Source organism: Dermacentor silvarum, chromosome 4 (assembly GCF_013339745.2).
Source record: "Dermacentor silvarum isolate Dsil-2018 chromosome 4, BIME_Dsil_1.4, whole genome shotgun sequence".
Taxonomy (NCBI): Eukaryota; Metazoa; Arthropoda; class Arachnida; order Ixodida; family Ixodidae; genus Dermacentor; species Dermacentor silvarum.
Window position 1 is genome coordinate 111,827,770 of NC_051157.2, and position 27,022 is coordinate 111,854,791.

Consider the following 27,022-nt stretch of genomic DNA (forward strand, 5'->3'; position numbering starts at 1 on the left):
CCTCTCGAATTCACACCCACACAAAATATGTTCTTACGCTAGACGTCGTAAGAGCGAGATGACAGTCAATCGTGATGTCAAACATATCATTAGCGAAGGTGGCTGGCCAATCGCCCGAGGCGCTTACAAACGAAAAGCCTTGTGAATTCTACCGAACGTCAGCGACAGCCGCACACGAAATTTTACCAATGCCGGTGGGATTTCGAGTGTCTTGTGGATCATATCACGGTCCAACTATTGCGTTACTCAAAAATACTCGACATTGATGCTCAATAAACACAACAAAACGAAACAAAACAAAATAGAACTAAAAAAAGAGAGAGGTCGTCACTGACACTGCCTTTACTCGAAAGGAGAACAGTATATAATGTACACGGTGGGCTAATAAGAAAGGGTAACACCATAACTGCGGTTAAACCTTGCAATTTTACTTGTTCCTGCGCAAAAACACATATAATTCTATTAGATTGATTCCTAAACGTGGAATCTACATGGCAAACAGCAACGATTAAGGTTATGACTTCCAAATTTGCAGGAATCGCTCTTTAGAAGACGGAAAAAGTGTTCCCTTTAGTACACTGGCGCAGAGTGTTACGTACGCGCGTGGTAAACGACCGAGAACAACAATTTTGGGCAAAAATGAAAGACAGAGAAATAAGGAACGGTTGCCCTTGTCTCCGTCTTGTTCACGCTCCTTAACCGTTTTTTTTTATATAGCATTCGGTGACTCCTTGGAGCGTGCACCCTTCTACCGAAACCACCCGACCGGCCAAAACTTGCAACAGCAAGAACCATTTGCCCTCGCGTGCGCAATCATTCGGCCGAGAAACGCGTTCGCTTGCTGGGGACCCCCGCAGAGGTTTCTTTCTCCGCCGTGTTTTTGTTTATTTCATTGCATTGCAAAAGCGGGCCGGTCGGTGTATCGCGCCTCATGGACGACTTTCGAGTGCACGTGTGCTATCCGTATATAGAGTGCTATGGCGAAAAAGAAGAGCAATAGTAACTAACTATACTAGAACGGAAATGATTCTCGAACTATGCGTCCTCGTCGTGACTGCTTTTTTCCGGCCCGAATGGGGGGAGGAGGAGGGAGGGGAGTTGGAGAAGGTGTTTCCGCTTTATCCGACGAGAGCGTCGAGGCATGCTGTCAGACGCAGATGCATGCGCCACCTTTTCCCTGTTCACTTCTAGCGTACCAAGAGGACAGGCTTCTATACAGGCTGCCTATGGGACCAAGAGCACGTAGAAAAGTGCCACTTTATAGTTTCTTTATATAGGAGAGTGGTTTTGACAGGCTGCTCTGCAATGCGCGTGATTTGCATTTGCGTGCACGAAAGTCGGGTTAACTGTTGGGACAGAGAGAAAAGGTTGAGTGTAGTTTATTTTTTCTCCGGCTTCTCCATGTCACGTATATTTATTGCATAAGCGGGCATGAGGTTTCATCGCGTCATCGTATACCACGCATCTTACGACTGTGCAACGAAAAGCACTGAGGCACAAAAGCTTATTAAAGCGAAGTAGATTACTAAGAAGAAGACCTATACAACTAGACAAGAACACATGAACGCGCATGTGTGTGTGTGTGTGTGTGTGTGTGTGTGTGTGTGTGTGTGTGTGTGTGTGTGTGTGTGTGTGTGTGTGTGTGTGTGTGTGTGTGTGTGTGTGTGTGTGTGTGTGTTTATTACCATGCTTCTCCATAAATGCAGGCGACGCGAACTCGAAAGAATACCAATGTATATCGCGCTTTCCGACGACGCAGCGATCGGGTGCGCGCTGACGTAGTTTACAGACATGAATCTGTCCGCTCCAGTTGTGTCACGGTTTATTAGAGACTTCACATTAAATGCGAAATACACTACCAACTTTGAGCAAAGTGACACCCCCATATCGTCAACAAAACTTACGTAGCTGGGAGCGGTATTTTCGAGCACTTGTTCTTACCGTCTTGGCATGGCGGACACACCAGCGTGCGACACTTGTGGGTTTTAAGAAACTGTCGAACACGTGTTGTACGAGTTCCCTCATTACGTACGTCCAGCACATCTCTTTACAGACAGCACTAAGCCGACTGGACTTGAAACATTTTCTGACGCGATAGTTCCTGGACCTGGCAACATCAATTGGTGGCGCAGTAAAGCTGGTCGTGCGCTGCTGCCATTTTTGAAGGACACCGGCCTCGGTGGCCGATTGTAGTCATGCTGTACGTGGCTCCTACTGTGTGCCGTGAAGTGCGAACGTCTCGATGTCTTCTTCGTTCTATTACCCCATTATTGTAGCCCATTCTTTTACACCATTATGTTAGCAAAGCGGATGCTCCTCTGATGCTACCCCCCCCCCCCCCCACACCTACCCAAAAAATTCCTCTCCCTGCTTTTTCCTCTCTCTTAAGTAACTCTGAATGTGCCTACTCATTTCGCCCCGTTGCACATGACCGCAAGATAGCTCGTGCCACCATCTACATGTCTGCTAGTATACCACGCTTCTAAGCAACTTCAAACCCATGACAAGACCTGGATGAATTTCTACTTATATTGAACCACAAACCTTCAGTTCCTCTAATACCTAAGCAACTGTTATAGTCCATTCCGCTGTCACCGAACCCATGTCCACTTACTTCTCTTCTCACTGCTTCGCTAAACTTCTCACGTTCCTCAATTGTTTATGTCACCTCTTCAATCTCCCAATGTCAAATCCAGAAGCAGCAGCATCGGTTAAAACCCCTTGTCTCCGCTCTTATTTTCCTGTCTCACTCTCCACATTGCTTATTGCATTGCTCGCTCTTGTCATGTAGACGGCATTTCGAGTTTTACTAGTGAAAGTAACACAATCTTTTTTTTTTCTTCAGCAAGGCTGAATTTTGCACTGTGTTTTACACCCACGGATTAAACTTCTGCTTCAATGCTGAGCACAGCTTTGAATTGTCATTAGGATGTCATTTGTCATTGAATTTCAAAATTGTCATTTGAATTGTCATTAGGATCACACGTGTTACAAACTTCAATGCCACGCACTTCGCGTTTTGATTTGAGACACATTGAAGAAATCGTATCTCGCGGGTTCAGGCTTTGCACTGCGATTATGCGAGTTGGTTTGTACAAAGCGCAAGATTGCTTTCCGTAGGTACTTATTCTTGAATACACCACTGTCATTTGATTTCTTCATGCGTACTCCACATTCTTTTGCTTTTTCTTTTCTTTTTCACCTTGCCATTGTTCTCCCCAACTTCATTTTTTGTACTTTTGCGAAGCCTGAACGAAATGCTTGCACACAAGCCGTTTCAGCGAATTTTCTTATCTATTATATATATGGAAACATAAGACTCCCGGCCTTTCCCAACTCGCGGATCAAAGCGGCCGGCGCTTTGGAATCCAGACGGGCATTGTGCGCGCCTTATTACTGCTCAGCATCCGTCTAATCTCATTACGAAAGGCGCTCCTCACTTCAGCTTTGTTCCACTCTATTGTGACCGAGTGCGAATCATAGAACAGAAGCTCTGTACTTCACGAATATTTGATTACCCTACCGAAGGAGACAGTTGCGAGGATTCGTCTGCAAAGAACAGCTCCAGCAGAAGTTTCTCAGCAGACGTGATCATGGTCTTCCTTTTTCGATGTCGTATTTTCTTCTTCTTTTTTTTTGTCCCTCTGGAAGAAGCGAAATTCTATCTCAGGCGTGTGCAGGCCTACAAAAGCAACGTTATAATCCCGAGCGCACACCTCCGCTCACATAGACACACGTCTTGGCGTCTGCACTCGCCGAAACGAAATCAGATTGCTCCTCTACATGCCATGTTTCGGGCAGACGTCCAAAGCAGACGAATCGCGAGAAAAGAAAAGAACGAAATAGAGGTATATATGTGAAAGAAGAAAGAAACGAATAGGCTTTCGCTTGTATGCTCGGCGTCGGTACATACAGCAACTCGTCTTTTGCCTCTGAAAGCAGGCCAGTGTTTCCGAGACGAAGGAGAAATGACGTTTATGAAAACATTCCCCAGAGGCGCACGTCGTCGTGTCCCTGTTTCTGCTTATGATCACACCGAGATCAATTTGGGACGGTACTCGGGAACCGTGGCCACTGCTTATTCTTTATGCTTCGCCCATATGCTGTATAATACTTCACTGCTGAGGAAGCTGGGAGCACAAAAAAAAAAAAAAAAACCAAAAAGGAAACACGAGTTACGAGCTACGTAAATAAAGTTCCGGAAAATACATGGATAGGCTATGAAAATCGAAATTGGAAAAGTCAAAGAAGCAAGAATCAGGGCAAGCGCTGCGCAGCGAATAAACTAATAAGCGTATTCCTTCGCCCGTTTATGTATACTATACACGTTACCCATAACCTGTTTTTTGAGTCAACCACATTTTCTCGGGGTAAAGTTTTTCGCTTGTTCTCTCTGAACGCACGTCTGTTTCCTTTTAAGCAACTTTTGAATTTGAATTTAAATCACGCCTCGAGCAGCCATACACGGTACGCAAGAAAATACTTCAGCGCAAAAAACAGATGCGGATTACCACCTAATTTATATGCAAACGACCTTTTGACGGATGCCAGCGAATAACCATTCAGCGGCTGGTTAATGCGAGAATTGAGCCGTCCCGGCAACTTCATTTCTTCCTTTCTTTTCTTCTTTTTTTTGTTTTGTTTTGAGCATTCGCTTTTACGCTCTGTGGTGTAGTGCGGAGTGCATGGCCATGGCGGTGAACGCGAGGTTGCGGGTTCAGATCCCGTGTCAGCACTGGCCACACTTCTAGCAGGCCGGAATTCAAGGTGTTCCCACCAAGTTTTCCGTGCTAATTAGGAGAAGCATCGTGGGCATATATATATATATATATATATATATATATATATAAACCATTGTCTACAAAATTTACATGCGTTGGGCACTAACAAAAAGAGCAATAACTGTGTAGAGAAGCGAAATATCGTCTACAAAATGTCTATATACGGTCTATTAGAAGTCTCAACATACACACGTTTATCAGGCAATTAATGATTTGACTGCGACGACATTTCAAACTGTACCTGAAATTCTATTCCGCATCCCCGCAGTTCACGTATACAGGGCATGGATAGGCATCGCATTGGGAGTTGCTAAAGAAATATAGTGTCGCAGTAATAGGGCATCTATAACGATAAGTGAACGAGCGAACTAGCATCGCCGGCACCCGAGCTGCGCGCAATCCATCCTCGACCTTAGCAATAAATATCGGGCTCTCGTTATCAGACTTCGAACTCCTTGCAGTACTTCCTGTTCGGTAGGCCGCGGCTAACGATATGGATAGTGAGCATCGACAATCCACGACACCCACCCTCAACCGAGACGGTCGTGCTTCGCTTCGATATAGTACTTATACCAGTCCTGTGGGACCCTGTAGACTATGCTATAAACCCCGCCGACGCTATGTGCAACGCCCAGCCAGCAGACTTTACGATCCTGACCACAGCGAGTCACCCGCAAGCGCTTCTACTATTTTGTCGTCTTTCTGGGATTCGCAGAGCGCGTAAAAACCAGATCGTCTCCTTTGAGCATTAGCGACTCTCTGCAGGATATAAAACCAACCAAGCTCTGTACTCTATATACTGGGGAGCCGGAAACGAGAGTACCACTACTGCAGTATCTACTCTCTTTCTTTCTTTCTTGATTTTTTTTTCTTTCTTTCCACTTCCTTCTTGGCTTCTTGTTTGTGGCGTATGTTCTCCTTGATTGCGAGTGACAAGACTTCGGAGCCTCTTTATTTATTTTTGAGCATTCTGTTTATATAGTACGACCTGCGGGGACGTTTTCTTTCTCTTGAAACTGTCATGCTCCATTCCCGGTCATTTTTTTTACCTTAAGTTTTGTGGGGTGTCATCTCCTTTCCTTGATTCCATACCTCCTTTCCATATTGAATTTCTGTTTCGATCCGCAGGCAGACGTTATGCCCCTGCATGCCTGCTCCTTCCTTTCTTTACCTCTCTGTCAATATGGATGTATGCCTTCAAACCAACTAATATTAATACTAATCTATCTATCTATCTATCTATCTATCTATCTATCTATCTATCTATCTATCTATCTATCTATCTATCTATCTATCTATCTATCTATCTATCTATCTATCTATCTATCTATCTATCTATCTATCTATCTATCTATCTATCTATCTATCTATCTATCTATCTATCTATCTATCTATCTATCTATCTATCTATCTATCTATCTATCTATCTATCTATCTATCTTTTTTTCTGCCTTTATCACTTTCTTTCCTTCTGGTAACGTGCCAGCGTGTTCCTCCACGCGTTTTTCTTCTTATCTTCTCTGTCTCTAACTCTAGTTTACGATCACTAAGAGCTCGCGTGCCCACAAAATTAACGAACAAATAAAAATAAAAGATCGATAGCTTCCTCGCGTAGCACTTTAGCCGTAATGAGGTTCGATATACCGTAATCGCGTCGCGCTATTAGCTGGGCTTCTCTGCGGGACGAACTAAGCGGACGGAGGGACGGACGTGTAATCCTCGACGAAGACGTGTATACGGCAGCGCTCCGAGAATAGAAGTGCGTCACGGGGGTGCCGGTTCCTGCAAGTCACGTTCAATCAGCGTCGCGTCGAACTCCATTATACTTACATGTGGAGCTTAGTGAGAAGACGCTGCGGTTTCGTTCTTCTCTTGACGAGAAGAACCAGTATTGGCGCGAGGTCAACGGCCTATTCTACCCGATTAGGCAGATCCCGTGTTTCGTTAAGGAGAAAGAGATGCCTTTGAGAGAACTTCGGACTTTGCCTGGAACTGACAATTCCAGCTTTACTTAATTATGGAGCCTCGACTCTCGGGTTCAGCCACGTGCACGATGGTGCAGTCGTCAAGTATTTTCTTACCGCCTCCAGAGTTGAGTTTTCTTTTGTTTTGGTTTTTATCTCCCCTCTCATACTTTTCAGATCGTGTTCCCCCCATTCATTTTCTTGTCATACCTATAACATGCAATTTAGCCTTTTCAAGATGTTCACTTTATACCAATACTAGAATTTCGGAAGCGAAATTTATTATCTTTTGTATCATGTTGCCCCCTTTATCCGTCCAATTCTTCGCCAATGGCCAACCGCTCATGGGCAGGTGGCGGCAAGCAGCATTTTTTTTTTCATTCATACGTCAATGTTCAGGTAATGTTCGCCAATTTGTTTCCTTATATCGGGAAACTCGTGTTAATAAGCTCGCTTACTTCGATAAAGTTCTTCATCTAGAGCTTAGAGCTTTTACACAAGAAAGCATCGATACAGAATAGTAGAAAAAAAAGTTTTGACTAATTTAGTTTTATGTCTCAAAGCAATACGTACACTGGAACAGCCGCCATTGTGGAGAGGTCCGGATTAATTTAATTCCGATCACGCGGCCGGCGTCCTTTAGCGTGTGTTTCCAATGTGATATTCGAGAGTTTCTGTATTGCGTTGCCATCGAAATGCGGCCGTCTTGACCGGGAGTCGAACACGCAACCTCGCGGGCAGCGGCCGAACTCCATAGCCACTGGGCGAATGTTTTTATTTTATTTTATTTATACAATACTGCAGGCCTTGGCGTGGCCCAAGCAGGAGCGGCATACAATGATAATAAGAGATAATAACAATACCAGACGTAAATTAACAGTGCGCAGAATACCAATCCAATCCATCAGCTGCGAGTACAAAGCAATGTGAAGGAAGTTAAGCGGAATCGACGTAAAGAAGCGAAAGAGAAGAGACATTCAATAAAGGAAAGCAATCGAACTGTTACTTATTTGTCCCGCCCCCCAAAATGAGAACAGTGTCGTCAAATATTACAGTATCATCCTAAAGTGATATAGTGCTGCTCTTCAACGGGACAGCCCTCAATGCTCTTACCATACAAACAAAGAAAGCCTGCGAGGCCGAACAAGTGGCCATTGCCCTTGCTCTAGCCCTCCCTCAGCGCGACACGATATTTACCGACTCCAAACCCGCTGCACTGGCATACCGCCGCGGTACACTATGCCAGGCGGCCTTAAGCATTCTAGCATCCGCTCAAATAAACGTAGACAAGCACATTCACTGGTTCCCGGGGCATGAAGGCCTCAACGTTCAACCAGGGGTCCCCAACGGTAATGAGCTGGCCCATAACCTCGCGCGAGATCTTACGCGCCGCGCGGGGACGCGGGCCGGCTCATCGGCCGGGAGCCCCAACACGCACCCGGAGCCACTCCTCTCCTATCACGAGATTTGCTCGCACTATAAGTTATCGAGAAAGGAATTCCCCTCACCTCACCCAACACTAAATAAAGCACAGCTCTTAACGCTTAGATTGCTGCAAACGCACAGTTACCCCAACCCCTATATATGCAGCAAATACCTCCCAGATATAAGGCCGGAATGCCCTGAATGCCAAAATCCAAAGTGCGACTTAGATCACATGCTGTGGCAGTGTCCCGCGCTAAACGCTTGCTTCGGGTCTCCTGCCACCGAGGACGACTGGATCAACCACCTCAGGAGCCCCGACAGGGCACCTTCAACACCAGGCCGTCCAGAAGGCCCAACAGGTGGCTGGCGAGCTCCGACTCCCAGTCCACACATGGGCGGAGCCACCAGGCCGGCCCCCGTAAGGGGTGCCCAGGCCCCTTCGGGACCTTTAATAAAGTTAATTCTCTCTCTCTCTCTCTCTTCAACGAATGAGCGAATAAATAAATAAATTAATAAATCAATGAATGAGTGAATTTATTCGTTCATTCCCGCAGTACAGGGGATTTTAACCAGACGAAAAGCTGCAGTAAGCCAGCTTGAGAATGCCCAAATTTCCAAATGACGAGTGCGAAGTTTTAGAAAGACAGTGACGGGACACTTACAGGTATTCGTCGCCCTCGAGGGCTAGACATAACAAGACTGTGCACATAATTGCCAGATTTATACAAGCGCAAGTAGTAAATTCGCAATATGCATTAAATTCATGCATACAAGTGGCAAAAATACGGCAGGAAATATTTAAGTATTAGTAGTGCAAAATACAGCCAACAGAAGGAGGAAAAGAAGAGCAAAACGCTCGATCAGATTTAATAAAATGTAATGAAGTGTCCCCTTAATATCTTAATCCACTTCCTTTTGACTGCGTGGTGCTGACCACCTCTCTACCCCCTCCCTCCCCTTGCTATTCCTCTTTTCTCTTTCCCAGCGTAGGGTAGCTAAACCAGATGGCTTTCTGGTTAATATCCCTGCCATCTTTCACTCTCCCCTGCAGCAGTTTCCTCACGAAAAGCATCGAAATTTCGCCAGGCAATACGGGCTTTGAAACAATCACGGCACGCCATCGCCCCGAAACACATTCGGATCTGCGACCCCTTCCATTCGGAAGTCTCGCGTCCCCTTAATACACACGCGCAGGCAGTTCCGGTGACGCTTTCTCTCTCTCTCTCACTTTCGCGTGTGCCGAGCGAGGCGCCATTGATTGCCTATCCTCTGTTGCAATCGATGGGCCGACCGAGGAACAGACGCCCTCGGCGCAACGCGCATTCGCTCGCACAGTCGTCTCCCAGCGGAGCGCGCGTTGTGGCCGTGCGCGACAAGAAAAGGAGGAGAGGCGGTGAAACAACGCTAACGGTCCTACGGAGTGGGAGAGAGAGAAGAGAAGGGAGAGAAAAGAAACAAAACGCCAGCCGATCGATGCACCGCAACGCCGCCAGTGGGACGTTTCTCTCGGGGAAACGCAGCGATATGAACACGCCGCAAGTCGCGCGCCTACGTAGAACGCAACAGCTGAAGAAAAGGACGGTCGTAACGTTTCGCGACGCGAGGCTTGAAATAAAGAAAGAAAATAAAAGAAAGGAAGAAAGGAAGAAACACGATAGTCGAGAACGACATCGAAAGAATCTGCTTGACCTTCTCTCTTGTTCCTTGTACAGCGAATCAGTCTTAATACGTGTGTGATGTTTCGCTAAATTATGAATGCTTGGACGCGAGTAGCATAAGGTAACACGTTTTCGTTTTTATATTGTGGAATAATATAAATAATTATACAAAGCCCATAGAGGGTCATCTAGGTGCTTCCCTGCGCAGCGACCGTACCGGCGGAAGTTGTCGCCCTGTATTGCAAAATTGGTGTCCTTAGCCCGTTCGACTTATAATTAAAATCTGAAGGCTGTAATCTCAGATCATTCGCCGGTTGGTTGTTTCTCAACCTGCTTCAGTTCACTGGCTAGCGCCGCACTTGTGCATGTCTAGGCTCAGATTTCCACGGTATAGCAATTTCGGCAATTCGGAACTTCCACTATTGACATAACGCGTGCTTGCTGTAGCAGAAAGTGGTTCCTGTTCCAGCCGTGAGCGGCGGTTGCTTTCTATGCGTTCACTGCTAAAGAGGCCCTGTTCCTGGGCAAGTTGTTGGTGCTGTCATTTCTTGGCGCAAACGAAGGAACTTTGCGCCGAGAATACCATGGGCCCGTATTCACAAGGAGCTCAAGCGCTAGAATTGTTCGTAAGAGAAAAATTCCAACCAATCGCGATGATAAACACATAATTAGGGAAGACGGTCGGCCAATGACAAAGATCACTTACGAAAGAAAAGCTTTGGAAATTCGGTCCGCGATATTTAGTGTTTACTTTTCGCCAGTTACCGAATATATCGTCGCATAAGCTGCGGCATACCGGTAACTCTTCCACAACTAAGCCTCCTGGTCAATTGTGGCAGCCGTGCCGAAGTCCTAAGCCAAAAAAGGAAGGAGGCCATGTCGATGGTACGATGGTTCCAGCAGGATGCCAAAAAAAATGAAAAAAAAAAAAAAACGCGAGCACAAGTGAATGGAGGACGCAGGACGAACGCTTGTTTCACGTCGGCCCGTCCACGTCGGCCCGTTTGCTTACCCACGGCACTAGACAGTTTACTTGTCTCAGGCCGCAAGCACTAACACTGTAATGGGTAAATCGCAGAGAACGTTTTTTTTTTAAAGTACTGTAGTTACGGCGTATACGTCGCCTAGCATCGGCGCATCCATTTATGAAAGTCTTTCAGATCCAAGGCTAAAATAGTCTGAAGTTACCAACGCTGTTTTCACGGCGAAATGTTTATAGTCTATTATACGCTGTACACTCGGTAAACACACGGGACAAATTTAGGCAGGCGCGCTGCATGCTTATTCCGGTGAAACGTGCAATGTACGCTTCGCGGCACCGTCTGGTGTCTAATGTTGAAAACGCGCACTAACCGTCCTCCATGTGATTTACAATGAACGCGTTTTTAGAATTGAATCCACACTATAGGCGAAATGCAAGAACGCCCGTGTGCATGCGTTGTAGTGCACGTGAAAGAACCCCAGGCGGTCAAAATTAATCCGGAGCCTTCCACTACGGCGTGCCTCATAATCAGAACTGGTTTTGGCACGTAAAACCCCAGAAAGAAGAAGGTCTTATTGACCGTGATTGCGACAGCCTGGACTGCGAGAACTGCACCGGGCCTAAGTTTACAGACTACGTACTTCGAGCGTACTCACAGTACTTGAGAAAGAGAGAATCAATAGCTGGGGGAATCTGTGGCACGCATCTGCAACTGGCCACTTTCTGAAAGTTTTCATTAGTGTCCGTGGCCGAAATTCTCTGCGTGCCAGGCCACGAGGGCCACCGTGGCATTTATGAGAGAAATTGAACTGGTTATGGTGACTGTATAATAAGTTTTTCCAGTTATTTTCTTTATTCATGCGAATCTACTTTCCATCCTTTCACCATTACCTACACTTTCTTCCTCTCATTTGTTTACAGCCTCCTTCTCACCTCAACGCTGCAGAATATCCGGTTAGAAAAGCGCGTATGTTCAGCCTCACGGCTCGGCTTTTCTCGTATAATAAATCTCTCTATACATGTCTTCTCTCTTAACTCGTCAACGAACATTTTCTTTTTTCTTGTTACGGTGACTTCTCGATCGGCGGGACCTATACGCCAAAGCAGTAGAAAGCGTACGTCCAGTTCGCTTATCGTCGCCGTCGGCCCGAAGAGTGCTCTCGCGTGGTTTTCCGACACCCTGAACTTGGGACGCGCGTATTAGCCTCGGCCCATATACGGAGCCTCGCCAGCATTAAGAAAAAGGGCTTCTTATCGCTGCGTGCATATCTGGCCGTCATAAACAAAGCGCCCTCGAAAGAACAGCCGCGTTGTTTCCGTATCTTCATGGCTACAGATTGCAAACATTCTTGCTCTGGATTGTCGGTTCCGCATAAACACGTAGCTTATACTGGGTTTATGTCCGACACGCTCGAAGCTCGAAGTCCGGTTTCGATGGTCGAAAAGAAACAAAAATATATAAAGCGGGATTTGACTTTACGACAGGTTCTTTTCAACGTACTCGCCAGCAAGATAGCGCCGAAAAGTGTACGTAAGTATTCGTGTTTTAGATAGCAGTATTGGAGCAGGGAATGCAGAATCTTTCGAATATAAATAGTGGTTTGCGGATACATACATGAATTGCAATTACCCTCAGAGGCTGTAAATATACAAATGTCGTTACTTAGTGTCGTCTGTTCTTCTATTTTTTATTATGGGGACACTTCAACTGCATTTTAATCGAAAGTTATTCTTAAATAAAATTTGAGGACGACACCGAAGAAAAGAAAACGGAAGTCTCGTGCCGTCTCCGCAAACCAGCCAGTTGTAAGCTGTTCTTTGGGTGAGAAAAGTTACGGCAAAGTGGCTGCAAGAAGATACAAACAAAGAAACACACAAAAAAATGAAAACGAATCTTGTTGCACCATTTGTCGGCATACTCACTCATAGTACACGCACTCGCTTACTTCCCAGTCATGAGTGTGAGTATGAGTCAGGTGATGAAGGACGTCAGCGGACGTGAGTATAACGTGACTGACTATCGGCGAGAGTGAGTGGACACGAGCGTGAGTGCGAGTGAGTGCCCTGACAAAAAAGAAAGAAAAATAAAGAAAAAAAAAAGATATTGATGAGTTAGTGTGAGTGCTTGTCCACTTACTCTGCCGAGAGCAAACGCTAATCGTAATCTTTCCTTCTGCTTAAGCGTTGGCCTCGTTAGAGGCCAACTGCGACGTATTCTTGGACCGTGTAAATGGTGCAGATACGGGGTAACCTCCGCGCAGAATTTCAAGTTTCAAATACGACTAGGTGCGTCGCATGAAGCTACCAAAGATAGACGTTTTTTGATACGGAAACAGGAAGGAACGCCGCCATTGTCGTTAACCGAAGCCGGTTGGGCCAACTAACGACAGATTGCTCAGTAAGAACAATTCTATGCGCGTCGTCTGCTGACACACGGAGCCGCCAGCTGACTTTGAGATTGTTTACATTTTGTACGCGCCTTTATTTCGGTTATAAAACACTCTCAGAACTGCTGCGATAAAATATAATGTAAATAAAATCGAAAAGAAGCTGGGCCTTCGGCAGCAACTCGACCAGAGCAGAAAAAATACCGCCGCCGCCCGCGGCGGCCGCTCGGCTAGGTGGCCTTTCTTTTACCATGGCGCCCCTAGCGGCAGGCGCTGGCTCTATATCAAACTGAGGCGGTAGTTTCGTGGCCAGAAAAAGCTATCAAGGGACTATAGTTATACCTTCTAACCACAACGGCACTCTTCATCCGCTTGGGTGCTATTTGAAGTCTATTCATGAATGCGCTATAGACAATTACCAGCCCTGCAGCCCTGCCAAGGTTGTGGCAATAGTATGTACTGCTAATTTAGAATCAATTTAGCAGAAGTGAAATTTTGTCGCGGTTGTCCTTCAAGTCGTATATGATGAGCCCTATAGAGTAACATTGTCCCGATGGTCTCGCATAGCGCTTAATTTGCTTCGGCTTTTCTCGGCTGCTAAAGAAGAGGTGGCTGGCACAGTCGTAAACCGACTTGGCAGGTACAAGGCGGAAATTTGTGTTCGCTTGCATCAACAGACGGTGCTGAAGCGACCTAGAAAGAAGAGGATGGTACCCGTTCATTTTTTTACGCCTGAAAAAAAAAAAGGACGAAAGAAAGCCCAATAAAGGCCCTTACACTGTTTACCTGTCATTAATTATCCTGCGTCTCCGATTGCTATACTGAAAAGCACAGATAGAGGAAATAATCGGTTGGCAGACAGCTTTTCTTTCTCAGCGATCCCGTCGTCTGCACTCTATGCATATACGTCCCTTAACCCACTTCTAGACGTGCAGGGTAACAAACCGGACGCAGGTTTCTCTCTCTCTATTTCCCTCTCTCTTTCTTTCTCACCCATCTTAGAGAAGACGAAGATATTACCTTGCGTTGGCCTTTCGCTCAGCGGCCTTGCTGCGCATGCGCATGTAAATATAACTGCATGTATCATCTTCGCATCTTGCTACGTAACGATATTTCCGAATACCGCTCGTTCACCCATGATGATGATGATGATGATTTATTGGCATTTTCTTTGAAACGGGGCAGTCACAAATAGTCACCTAGCCTGCTTGATTCATTCAGGTATGCTTACAAGTTTTTTGTCTAGCATTTTTGTATACACCTCATTAATATTTTTTCCCTCTCAAAATCTACCGTGTACCGCTTTAAGACTGTAAGAGATCAGGTCGTATCAATCTCTTCCCTGCTTTTTTCCCACCAATACTCTAAAGTTCTCTTGCTTATCTCGACTGCTGACCGGTTGATGCTTCCGTCAACGTTAAATCCAAGCGCTTCTGGTGTACGTTGGTGAACCGGTGTACGTTGCCTCCGGTTCTCACTGGGTGAATCCCTTCGCATTCCATTAGGATGTGCTGAGCGGCCTCCGTATTTTCGCTGCAGCATACGCAGGCCTCATCTATAGTTCCGAACATTTGCTCCGGTACGTCTTCGTCCTTAGGCAACCGGCTTCAGCCTCAAATAGCAAGGCACTGCTCTTTGTGTTATCGTACAGATTTTCCCTTCTAATTTCATCCTTCCCATTCTCGTAAATCTCCACGGTCCTTTCATGCGCCAATATGCGCCAAGCAAAGCTTCCCACGGCATCTGTTCAGCGGACCCGCTTCACCCTTTAAGAGAGGCGTTTCTCGGCCGCACCCTTTAGCACCGTAGCACCCGTGGTAGTGGGTTAAAACGTCGCTTTACATACAAGCGACCGCCGTCCTCCAAATGCAAATCGGCGTGACGGGACCAGACAGAATTCGTTGGGCAAGTATAAAGGCGGGAGAGTGTATTTAAATTGCTCTACGGGGGTGCGTACGCTACCGGCAACGGTCGCGCGGCCCACGCCGTAGCGTAACGTGAATCCCGTTATTCATAGCGGCTTGAGAGGAAAATATATATATGTATATGCACTAAGACGTTGCGTAAGGGACGCCTACGCTGAGAGTCGTCCCTCGAGAATAGAAGTCGCCAAGTATACCTCGCGTTCGCCGCCGTATATGCGTTTTGCAATGCGAAGTACCGTTCCACTAAGCGGCGAGGCGGGTAGGCGAACGTTTGAAGATTGTGTTGACACCTTATAAGAAGGAGAAGGAAAAAAAAAATAGCGAAGGAAACGAACGTGTTTGGTTACGGAAACTCGCGAATAGTGATCTAAATCGTGCTCCGCCGATGAGCAGTCGCGCAATTATATTCACGCGGTTCTTATTTGAAACACGGCCAGTAGTGTATAATATAGGTTCGGTGTTGTGCTTTTCCTGCTGGATTGCCGTATTATGTAGCACGCCTCTTTAAAGATCAACTGCAACCAAACTTTCGGACCGCTTGAGAAGCCTTGTTTCAGACAGCGTAGATATACAACAACATACGTGCAAAGATTAACGATTGAAATACATATGAACGGGTCAAATATAGATCTTTTTGATAGCGAAACTAGAAAAACCGCCGCCATTACTGCTCATTCCGATGGTGGTGATGACGATATGAGCATCTACTTTGAAAAGGGACTGCGGCGCTTTCCACTCAGCCCGTTGTTTAAAACATTCTGGCGCATTAAAGTTTAAAAAAATATTTTTATGCTTAAGCTACCTTTTTTTAAAACGGATAACTCTATTGCGTGTTATCCCTTCATTTAAAGGGAAAATGAGACGTCCACCGAATCGTAGCAATTGCTACAAAGGAAACCCATACGGGTTCCTTCATTTGCGCCACAAACCGTATACAGCCGTATTTTACTATATGTATACTATACACAGACAGCTTCATTAATATATTCTTCATGCAACGTTCTTAAAACCTTCAAACCAAACGCCTCGGTCAAGCCTACTGCTTCCATGGCTTATCGCTGAACGTTGAGAACGCCGAGCGCGGCTCCTGGGCGTGTCCTCCGAGTTCGGGTGGCGCCTGCGGCGTGCCGAACATCTCCGAGGCCGCGGTATGTGATTTGCCAACCGCCAGCTGTAAGTGTCTTCTGCTTTGATGTTATGTAAAATGTGTTGATAAGAAAATTTGGCGATTTCCGGCCCCGCAGCTTTGCCAAGATCGCTTCAATAATTATACTAATCATTCATAGACAATCTTGCCTCAATGAAATATTGTTGCGGTTGGCCTTTATGACCATGGCCTGCCTCAGACTCGCACCTAATCGTACGTGACTCCAGAACGAATTGTTGCAGGAGAAGAAACCGTATGACTCTACGAGCAAAGCCGATCGAACGTCCACCAAACGTTGAAAAAAGTTTAAAAGCACCTCGAGGCCCATTCGAATGCAGAAAGCTACTTATACCGGCGTACCGAGTTAGTTTTAATAAAGACAGGTTACAGCGTGCGCTTGTCATGCGTTGTTTGCGTCTCCACTAAGCAATGGTCGCCAGTTTAGTATGCCACTATGTAGTCTGTTCTTTGTCTTAGCTGCGGGAAAAGTACGATTCGGCATGCATTAAACACGCATTACGGGAAGGTAGCTCGAGACCTAGCCGTAATCGAGCAGCACGAACAAAAACAGGCAGCACGAACATCATTACGCCGAAGACAAAGAAGTCAAGGTGCGGAGACAGATGCTAATGTAGGACATGTCGGAATGTTTGTGATGCTGTTCGAGTTCCCGAGTGAGACAAGAAAAGTGACACGCTAATTTCCACTTGCTTTAATTCTCACTTTTCAAACAGAATCAATTCCTTCATTTATTCAATGCTTGACTGCATCGGATAACCTTTCATTTCAAAAAATTATGCGAATTGTTTCGTTTTATCTGACACCCTTTTATTTTTCAAAATTCTTCTTACATTCTTCATCCCCACTCGGCGACAATCACTGTGACGTTATCTTTCCACACCGGCGTCGGCAGCGCGTGCGGTGCGTACTGCCTGCACACATTCACGGAGCAAATGCGGCGACGGCGTCGTCTGGCCGCAGACAACTAACAAAAGAAACTTGTCTTATCTCGACTCTATCATCGCAACGTTGGCGCCTGATAAAAACGTCAAGAAAATAGCAACAGTCTGCAGATTGTCCTTTTTTTTTTGGCACTCGCAGTTCGTCGCGAACGAAATGTTATCTTCGTACCTCCACTTTCGAAGTGGATGCATCGGTGCACGTGTGAGCACGTGAGTGTCAGCGCCGTTTACACCGTTTTGCGTCTTGCTCTGGCCTCTTCCTTCGCCTGCATTTCTTTTAAAAAAATGAAAGGAAGAGAGAAGCAAGCATAAAAATCGTTCCTCTTGAACTTCTGTCACCTCTGCACCTCAACCTTGTCGTCGGTGACTGGAGTAGCGCGTCCTGTCGGTACGGGAGCGTAAACATTGCTGCACCGTCTGCTTTCTGCACGTCTGTTCTTTTGAGATTTTTGTTCGACTCATTTCTTTTAACCTTCCTTGCCCTTGAAACCATGCTGCTTTCGCCGTCGACGCCTGTATTGACATTACCTGGCTGCACCGCCTTTGTGAACATCGCCATCCTGTTTTCCAGTGACACCGACCTTTTTTCGTCCGGCGTTCGTCCTAACTTTCTTTTTATTTCAATCACGCTTCCACCGTGAATGTTTTGAGAAACGCACTCTATCTTTAGTATACGCTGACTGCACCACTCCGCCGTCGAACAAAGCCAATATTTACAGGAGTCCAGTATTCGGATATTTTGAAACATAGCGAATAACGCAAAGGGAACGCGACCAAAATTAAATAAAATTGTGAGGCTAAGTACACGAATGCACACATGTTTGTAGAAGGCATCGTAAAGGATTGTCATCAGCAGACTAACGCTAATACTTTTCTTTCTTATCTATTATCTATGTTTCCCCCTTGCCCATTCGCCACGTGTAGGCTAGCCAACCGGGAACACCAAGGTTGACCTCCCTGCATTTCCGACTTCGTATCTTTCTATCGAGCCGCCCAATTCTTGGCCTATCACCCTTATTGCGAACAACAACAGCGACGAGACAGCGACAACGACAGACAGACAGACTGACAGACACTGGTGCAAGCTGACTCCGAATACTGTTAGCGCTATTTCATATCCATCTCTGGATTTATGTCCTTTCTTCTTTATCGGCTGATCCTTACTTTTACAGTGAAAGGAACCGCTCGGACACATGTATAGGCATTCGCTGTAAAGGGGTGCCGCTACGCCCAGTTTTCGCTATATACGCGTCCAACCGTGCGCGTGCGTGGCCCGCGTGCGGCGTGGTGGCTCGTTCCTACGCGCGAACAGAGGTCGCGCGTCTGCGTGTGAGCGTTCGTTTCGCGACGTCGGCCAACGCACGCAGACTCGCCCCTGTTTCCTTCTTCTTTCATTTCTTTCTTGTTTGATACTTCGCTCGCTATTCTTTTGCTTTGCAGCAACTGGCGGCAAGGCCGTTACGCGTGATTCACCAGAAGCCTAACGGGACCCGGCCGGAGGCAGAAACGCAACAGACAAAGCCGGAAGAAAGAGCGGCACGAAAAAAAAAAAGAAAATGTCATAGAGCAAGAATATAGTGGCCAAGGCAGACAGACAACCTCTCCTCCCACTCTGCCGCGCGGCTGTGCTTTGCCTGTCTCTCGCGCAGCGCTATATGCCTTTGCAGGTGCCACACGCGGGCGCATTATCCGACCTGCCCTTGTGCGCACGAGACCGTGTTTGGAACTGCGCGGCAGAATACCATTACAGACATTTACGTAAGCAACACCATGTGTGAGCTGTTATGTAAGAAACGTCGCCAGAAAGGTATTTGAAATGATATTAAACGCCTGGGACCACCAAGCTAGGTACAGTGCTCAGCGATTGAAACGCGATATTCAAACAGCATAGCGGCCGGCGTTTCTTGCGTCACCGGCGATCGCTGGGTGTTCGCTGACGGGGCCGAATGTAGTTACTACGCATCAAAAAGATTCTCGATTTCATGCGACACAAAAATGCATCATCTCAGCGTCCCCAGCGCCCACTGGTGGCGCAAAAGAAGTACCGGCCGTCATGCTGTCCGAGTATCGCGTTTTAATCGGCGAGCACTAGTACAATCGGATTCTCAGACACCCGCAACGTGTCCCTTTGAAAATGATTATCGTATGCGCGAAAACAATATTGTTAGATTTAGAGTCCCGAAATCGCGCAGTGGGTTATGCGTGAGACGCGGCGGTGGAAGGCTCCGAAATAATTCTGACTACCCTGGTTTTCTTTAACGTGAACCTAAATCTAAGACCGTACGCGAGAATTGCTGCATTTTGTCCCCATTGAAAAGCGGCCGCCGTGGAGAGGATTCGAACCCATGTCTTGGTGCTCAGCACCAGAACGCCATATAGACACTGAGCCACCGTATCGTGGAAGTTTTGTTACTATGCCTTACGGCAGCCCTCGTAGCAATAAAAAGAAAGAGTTTATGCTTATGCTATATATATATATATATATATATATATATATATATATATATATGTGTGTGTGTGTGTGTGTGTAGTTTATTCTGACGAAGGCCGTGCCAAAGCCGAATCATTAAACCATTAAACACGCAGTGTTCGTAAGTGTGCCCCTTCATTTCTTCCACTACCTATGTACTGGACCTACATAACTTTCTCTTAAATTATATATATATATATATATATAATATATATATATATATATATATATATATATATATATATATATACATACATATATAGAGCGTTGGTGCGGTGTTCATGTACTGTGTAGTATTGGACATGCTGGAACAACAAGAAAATAAAAAAGAAATCAGAAATCGCGTCACAACGCACGCACCAAGAAAATCGCCACAGACGTTCTTATACGCTCGATCTCCACATAAAACGGCGCCGCGTGGCATCCAACGTATAGCCGTGCAAGCCTCCTGCCTAGGATAAGGATATCTGTTCTCTTTACGCGACAACAGATGCCCCGCGTTCAACGCGCGGCCTCGCCATATACTGTGATTTGTGCGAAGTACTTGGGACAGAGGATCAGGTATACTTGTTCCTTGTCTCCAGCATGACTGTGAACGGCAGACATTGGTGTCTTAGTCCGCGCCAATGGGCGACAGGCCACTGAGTGAAGTGTCACTGGGCCCTCGGCCCGACATCACATCAACGAAGCGAGCCGTTAACACACGCTTAGAACATTTTATTAACACGAGCTTATATTAGAGGCTGCGAATGAGCCTTCTGTACAGGAACGTGTGTGTGCCCACGTCCTACATTGCCTGTTCTCACCATCACCCCTAATGGACCTCTTTTTCTCCTCTTCCTTCTAAGAAGAGTCGTAGTATAAGGACTATCATTTCACGCCAACCTCTCTGCTTATACTCAGATAAATTCTCCGCTTTTTCATTCTTAATTGAATTTTAAAGCAAACTATTCTCTAGGGTACAGCGGTGCTATTGATGTCTCCTTGATACGTAATTCAACGTCATCGACAACGTCGACGCCCGCGCACGCTGAGAGCAATTCTTTTTCCTCCACAGTATTTGCTAACCAAAGTCATCAGGATTCCGAGCCTCAGTCGAGGGCCGTCAGTGTATATAGATTGCGTTAAGTGCCTCCCAACTGTTCTCGCACCACACCGACGGTGCCAGCTGCCACGAAACTTTTTTTCCAAACGCCCACCTCGCCCGGACACTCCTACAGAAACGACCGAGCAGGTGCGTGGCCAGGCGAACGAATACAGAACCACCGGGGACCCCTAACGCTCAAACGCAAATCTATCAGCGACGCAGAGTAGATCGAAGTTACGCAGTTGATAAGGCCGGGAGTACGACCGAAAAGTAAGGAAATGAACGTAAGTGCTGACCGAAGAAAAGAAAAAAAGAAAGACGAAGAAAGAAGAAGAGATAAACGTACGGGTATACACACGAAAGCGGCCCGCAAATCTGGTTCACAGTGCTGCAGGCTGCAGTGATGGGCCATACGCAAGCTGTTAATGTCGGGTAATTGCGGCACCTGCGGCTATGCAGCGAGTGGCTACACCGCGCAGCAGCCGCTGAGGAATGCTGCCGTGCCGTCAAGAAGGAGGAGTTGGCGCTGCGCGTCGGCAGGAGTGGGAAGAGGGGAAGCTGGAAGGTGAATGAAGCGCGCGAGATTATAAATGAACGCCCGCGCCGGACTTCCGCCAAGCACGAGAAAGAGAGAGAGAGAGATGCGAGGTGGAGCGCTGCGGCCGCCATCAAGAACATGCGCGCATTTTTGTTTCTTTCTTTTTCTTTTTTTTTTTTTTTTTTTTTTTTTTTGCTGCTCGCTATCGCATCTTGCTCGTCGCTGACCGGGGCATTGGCGGTTGCGATAATGCTCTAGTTATCTTCTTTTTTGCTTCCGTAACCGAGGTATGGCAACAAATTAAAAACGACGAAGTGCCCGCGGTATGTCCACTGTGTATCATGCTCCGGATGGCATAGCGTAATCTCGGAATCTCCGCCTCGGGTTTGCGATAACGAACGAGTCTCCGCCCACGGACGTAACGGTTTAGTTGTGTGCGTCTAGCTGCAGCTCGCGCGCATACGCCTTCGGAGAAGCGTTAGCGGTGGGGACAGTTTCCTATCAGATGTACAGAGACAGGTCAGGAACGAGTCCGTTACGATTGATTGTCACGTAAATGCACTCCGCCGGGCCTATCTGGCTGTATAGCACGTTGTCGGTTGCATCTAGAGCGCGACGCCGCGTCAGGACTTTTTTAGGTCGGGTAAAGTTGACGCAGAGGGCGACGCCACAGGCGCAGTTGCCTCGGCACTAACTAAATGAGTTAAGAATGTGGGAGAACACCTAACTAATCCAGTTTCCTGTCTCTGAGGTGCGAGGAAAAGATGCAAAGTGTAGGAAAGGCGATCGTCTAAGTCAGAAGAAGAGAGTATAGTAAAACGGTCTCCTCCACGTTCTGTGAATCCTGAGGGCACACGGAGTGTGTCAACAAAATTAAGCGATGAAAGGAACGGACAAGTTGATGACCATATAGATAACGAGATAGTCGACTATAGTACGGTATTCGTAGGAATATGACCTGAACGCGAACTTGAGCCACCTGCAGTCGATTTTGGTGTCAGTGCAACTGCGGGTCTGAAGAATCTGCATAACTGAATACGTTACTTCGTTCAACATCCAACCGAGTTCAAATCGACCGACACTTAAAGCTAACGAGGGACGCGCAGTGCCTGCGATACAGGAAGCAGGCACGAAGTCATGTTCGGATGTTTCCAGTCTCCAGGTCAGAAGTCTTACAGTGCGGGTACTTTTATGCGTACCTCTCGAGACAGGTATAACCAGGTATGCTAGCCAGCTGTCGCGAAACGATTGCTGTCCTTTGCACCTTGTCAGGAAAAGCAAAACAGAGAGATAGAAGAAAGAGAGAGAGAGAAAGAATCACCCCAAGGAGCAAAACGAGCGATCCGGAGTAAAACGTTCAACGCAAGTAAGCAGGAATGTATCCGCATCATCTTGATGGAATGCTTATATCACGAGGCTGAAAGGCGCCCACATTTATCAGAAGCAAGCATCGTCGTCCAGCAGCAACCCACACTTTAGTTTTCACACGTTCATAGTTCCGCGTGCGCGTATGAAGAAGTGTGAACGGGCCATAGGATAATCTTCGAGGGCAGATTCTCAGATAGTGTAGCGCTCGCGTGTAGGTCAAGATTCAACTGCAACGAGCGGCACAGTATAGCTGCAGAACGCGACCGCGCTTTGCAGAGTGTCGCAGTCGTCGTGCAAGCGCCTTACCTTTAAGAGGTTATCCTTTTGGATGTGCGGGATCTGGCGCTCGGAGCACAGTTGCTCTGCCATCCCGTCGCCAAGCCGAGCCGCCGCCAGCGGAGCAGCGGCACCCTGATCCCGATGATGCGCTGGGAAGAGACCAGCTGGGACGAGCGATGAAGAGGAGGAGGAGGAGGTGGTGGTGAAGAAGGGAGGAAGAACAGCGCCGCCGATCCCTCAGCCGAGCATCGCCTCCACGCGCGCGCGCGCACAACCGCTGGCACACAAGAGAAATCGCTCTGCAACACTCCGCCGGCTCGCCCGGCCGATCTCTGCCGGGCACCCACTCCGGCGCGCGATTCTCCTCCGCGCGTCCTCTCGCCCTTCCCCTTCAACTCGGCTTCCTCCTCTTCACTTCTTGCCGCGCAATGAAGCTCGCCGCCAGGGGCGTTTCAGCCTGCGGCGGCGGCTTCTCCGGCGGCAGCAGTGTCTCCTCCCAAGCCGGCGAAAGCTCCTTCCTCCTCCTGTGAACGAGAAACAGTACACTGGAGGAAAAGCGTGGCCTCGGAAATGCTCAGCGCCGCGCTGAGCTGAGTCGACATTCTCGGAGGCCTGTTCAAGAGGCGGAGTCGTTGGCGCGCGCGAAGAAGCGTTGACGCGAGGAGGGGGTTCGTCGGGCCTTCACGTCGAACGGTGAAAGCCCTCCGCCTCAGAGCATTGACTCACCTTCCGAGGCCGCAGCGCCGCCCCTCGACGCCCTTCGCAGATGACGTAAAGACTTGGCGCCGGAGTTGCTCCCAGTGACGCATATTTGTTATTATTGTTCTTTTTTTTCGGTTGAGCCGTCTTGTTCATAGGTGGCCTACATATAGCTCGAATCGATGCATTATCACTTAGAGCGCAGCGTCATTCTTGCATCAACGGCGTCACGTCTTGTGGATGGAACGGGCGTGTGGCCGTAAAGTCGGCTTCATAACTTCACGGAGCGCGGAATTTGAGTGTAACCTGAATACTTCCGCTACCTGGGTTCAGCAGGCAGCCATTCGGTTTTTCAGCCTGTGCTAGTATATGCGACCAACGTAGTGCTCAGCGGTTTCTCTAGCTAAGGTCACGAACTGCTCGGAAGTTCAATGTTTTCTCAGATCCCCCGGTCCGTAAACTTACGACCCCGACTGCATAACACCAATGTTTCGTTGAACTGTTAGACCCGTATGTCCGCGCAGAGCAGAGCATCATATTAGGGACTGAGGTGCGGCGACACTATAAGCAGGAAAGCCCTTCAGGAAGCAGCTTTATACACACGCTCTGAACAATACAGTGCTTGCAACTTCGCAAACCATCTCCAAGCCAATTGAAGTTGATTCTTCTCTGCCTTATCCAGCAACGCGGAAGCATTGACTACTTTTTCCAGTCTGAAAAAGCTTTCGCAGGGTCTATTCGTAGTAGAATTTGCAGTTAGTTATGGAAGAGGTGAAGGCAAAGATGGACATTCATATAAAATACTATAATGTCCACGTTTACAACCTAAACCAAGATACTGCTTTGAAATTACCAAGTTACCAAGGCATGCGATCAATTAGGAGTCACCGCGGACAGAAGTGCAAGATACCGATAAATAAATGTGACGACCAATTTCACATTCGGAGCTGCGTATTAGCAGCTCCGAGCCTGCGGTCGTAAGCGTGGTCATATATTCGTGTCCAGGCTAGCGCTGTTCATTTCACGCATCACCTCTGGAAGTTACCCGACGTCGTTTTAACCCCCTCCTGATGGACCGGCGTAACTGGAGCCAAGTAACTCTGGTTTGAATCCTCATTTTGCTTCCGAAGACGACGCGACCGCTTCCTCCGCTTGCGCACAGACGCTGCCGCCTTTCGTCTCCTTGGCTGTACCTAAAGATTCGTCATGGCTGCCTGCACAGTGCATGGAGACGTGATGTCTGGCCAGTGCAGACCGCGCTAACATTGTCCAACTTTAAACACTTACGACAGTGCAGTGGTCGGGGCATATAAGGGCGCCACATGCCTCACATAGCCCACCTTGAGGTCAGCAGGTGGGTACCTCCCTCGAAAAACAACTTAGCCTTTGTCGAGCGGTCTAAGCGATGAAAGTCAATGAACTTGATTGCTGAGGGCAACAGTTCTTGCAACTATTTGTCGCTAATATCAATGACGACATCAAAGATGGCTCGAGTGTTAGTCCGATTACCGTGCACAGTAAAGGAAAGGACGTTCAGGTGTCCGAGTATGCGCAATGTTCTCAGTTTTTCTAGAGTTGCATGAGTCGCTTTGTCAATTGTTACTATGTTCTTCCTGGTATTGAACCAACCTTGATTGATCCATTCAGGGGCCACTTCTTCAAGGTAAAAGCATGTGAGAATCTTCCTGTGAACAGAATCCGATTTATTCGGGGTGTCGAGTGCTTCATGTAAGCCGGAGGAAGCCATCTGGCCAGGACTTGCTCACTCACGTCCTCAGTTATCCTGCCATCTTTCCCCTTCAATCGTTTGGCTACCATGACGGTGAAGTCGCTGTTAGAGTCAATGGCCTGCCTGGTGGAGGAGCAGGAAGATCGAGGCACTTTCATGATGACTAGTAAATTCTCACATGATAGTGCAGTAGTCGAAGCGCGAATACACAAACTTGACGACACCAGAAGTGGCGTGCTCTCTGTCATGTCTCCAAATGCATAAATAAAGGGGCCAATAATATACATCACGAATTATACAAAGGCACCATTGAAACTTTATCGCAGTGCTATAGAAATACAGTGTTTGCAAATTATTAGTACGAGCTTCTTTATTGCAGACCGGAGTTTCTAGTGGAGCTTACGCGGAGCTTGTGTTCTTGAGACATGCACATGAACGAACAATTTTCTCAGGAGATATTGACGTGCTAGTTGTTTGGCCTTTGTTGTTGTTGAGGCAGCACACTTCTAGATACATAAATAAACAGAGAAACAAACCAACGTGTGTTTGTCGATCTCAAATTAAGGCGTCTCCACTAATGCGAAATTCCGAGCGATTAAGAACTCCTAGCGGATAATCTTCTATTTCTACTCGGGTAAGCGGATAATCTACTCTAAATAAACGGTAATCGACCTGCCCCCGAAGATAGCAATCTTGATCTAATGTGTCAGAAGACCGCACACGCTTTCCAGTATGCGACAAACGAAGGAGCGTTGACTTCGATGCTACTGATTGAAACCGCGCTTAATTACGACTAGGCAGCCACTGTAGATAATTTCTGGCTGATATCGCGACGTCTCCGTCAAACCAGTTTAGGCCGCGACTAATGATATAGTCATCATGTGGAATTGCCAATGGTATAAAAAAAGAAAATTTAGTAACTTTATACAACTTGTTGAAAGGTAAGAACAAAGAAAAAGAAAAGGAAAATAAGAAGTTAAGGAGCGCCCAGCAAGAGACGGAACAGCAGGAGATAGGCGTCACAATAAAAGATAGAAAGGCAGCGGTGTGCATTAAAAGGCTTACTCGCGCAGCTGATAATGCAGTTGAGATTAAAAGGCAGAGATGGAGTTGGGGACGTCGTGTAATGCGTACAGCAGATAACCGGTAGCCTTTTAGGGCAACAGACACGATTCCAAAGAATGAGACGCAGTCGAGTGCAAAAAAAGTTTAGGTTGATTAATGTAATTGGGAAATTCGCAGTCATAAGAAGGAGTCGGTTGGTGCAAGACAGGGGTAGCTCGAGATTGCCGGGAGGAGTGAGGAGTCTTTTATGGTGGAAAAAGCGCCGTTTTAGCACATACGGACAGAAGAAAAGACAAGGACGAGCACTGGCTCACAACTGAAGATTTTATTGAAATCGGGTGAAATATATACATGTGTTATCACAGATAAAAAAATCGTAAACATACCCATAATTTTCCACTATGCGCATATGAATGAGGTCATGACGCAAGCTTAACACATGCCCTTCAAGACAGTGTAGGTGCAACTCGCCACACACCAATGAGTTATGCTTTGTCCAAAAAATATACTTCTTAATCGTTGAGAGTGATAGACGCCTGACTGATGCATAAGTCCT

General features: G+C 47.0%; 1 protein-coding gene across 1 annotated transcript in view; it reads right to left on the reverse strand.

Annotated features, from left to right (window-relative positions):
* Window positions 1–23,404, reverse strand: part of LOC119450500 (dual specificity tyrosine-phosphorylation-regulated kinase 4-like) — a 220,713-nt gene extending 197,309 nt beyond the window's left edge. Inside the window, exon 1 of the mRNA XM_049665926.1 lies at window positions 23,001–23,404. Coding sequence (XP_049521883.1) covers window positions 23,001–23,063 — 63 coding nt within the window. The 5' untranslated portion in view covers window positions 23,064–23,404. The remainder of the gene's footprint in view (window positions 1–23,000) is intronic.
* Window positions 23,405–27,022: the final 3,618 nt, after the last annotated feature.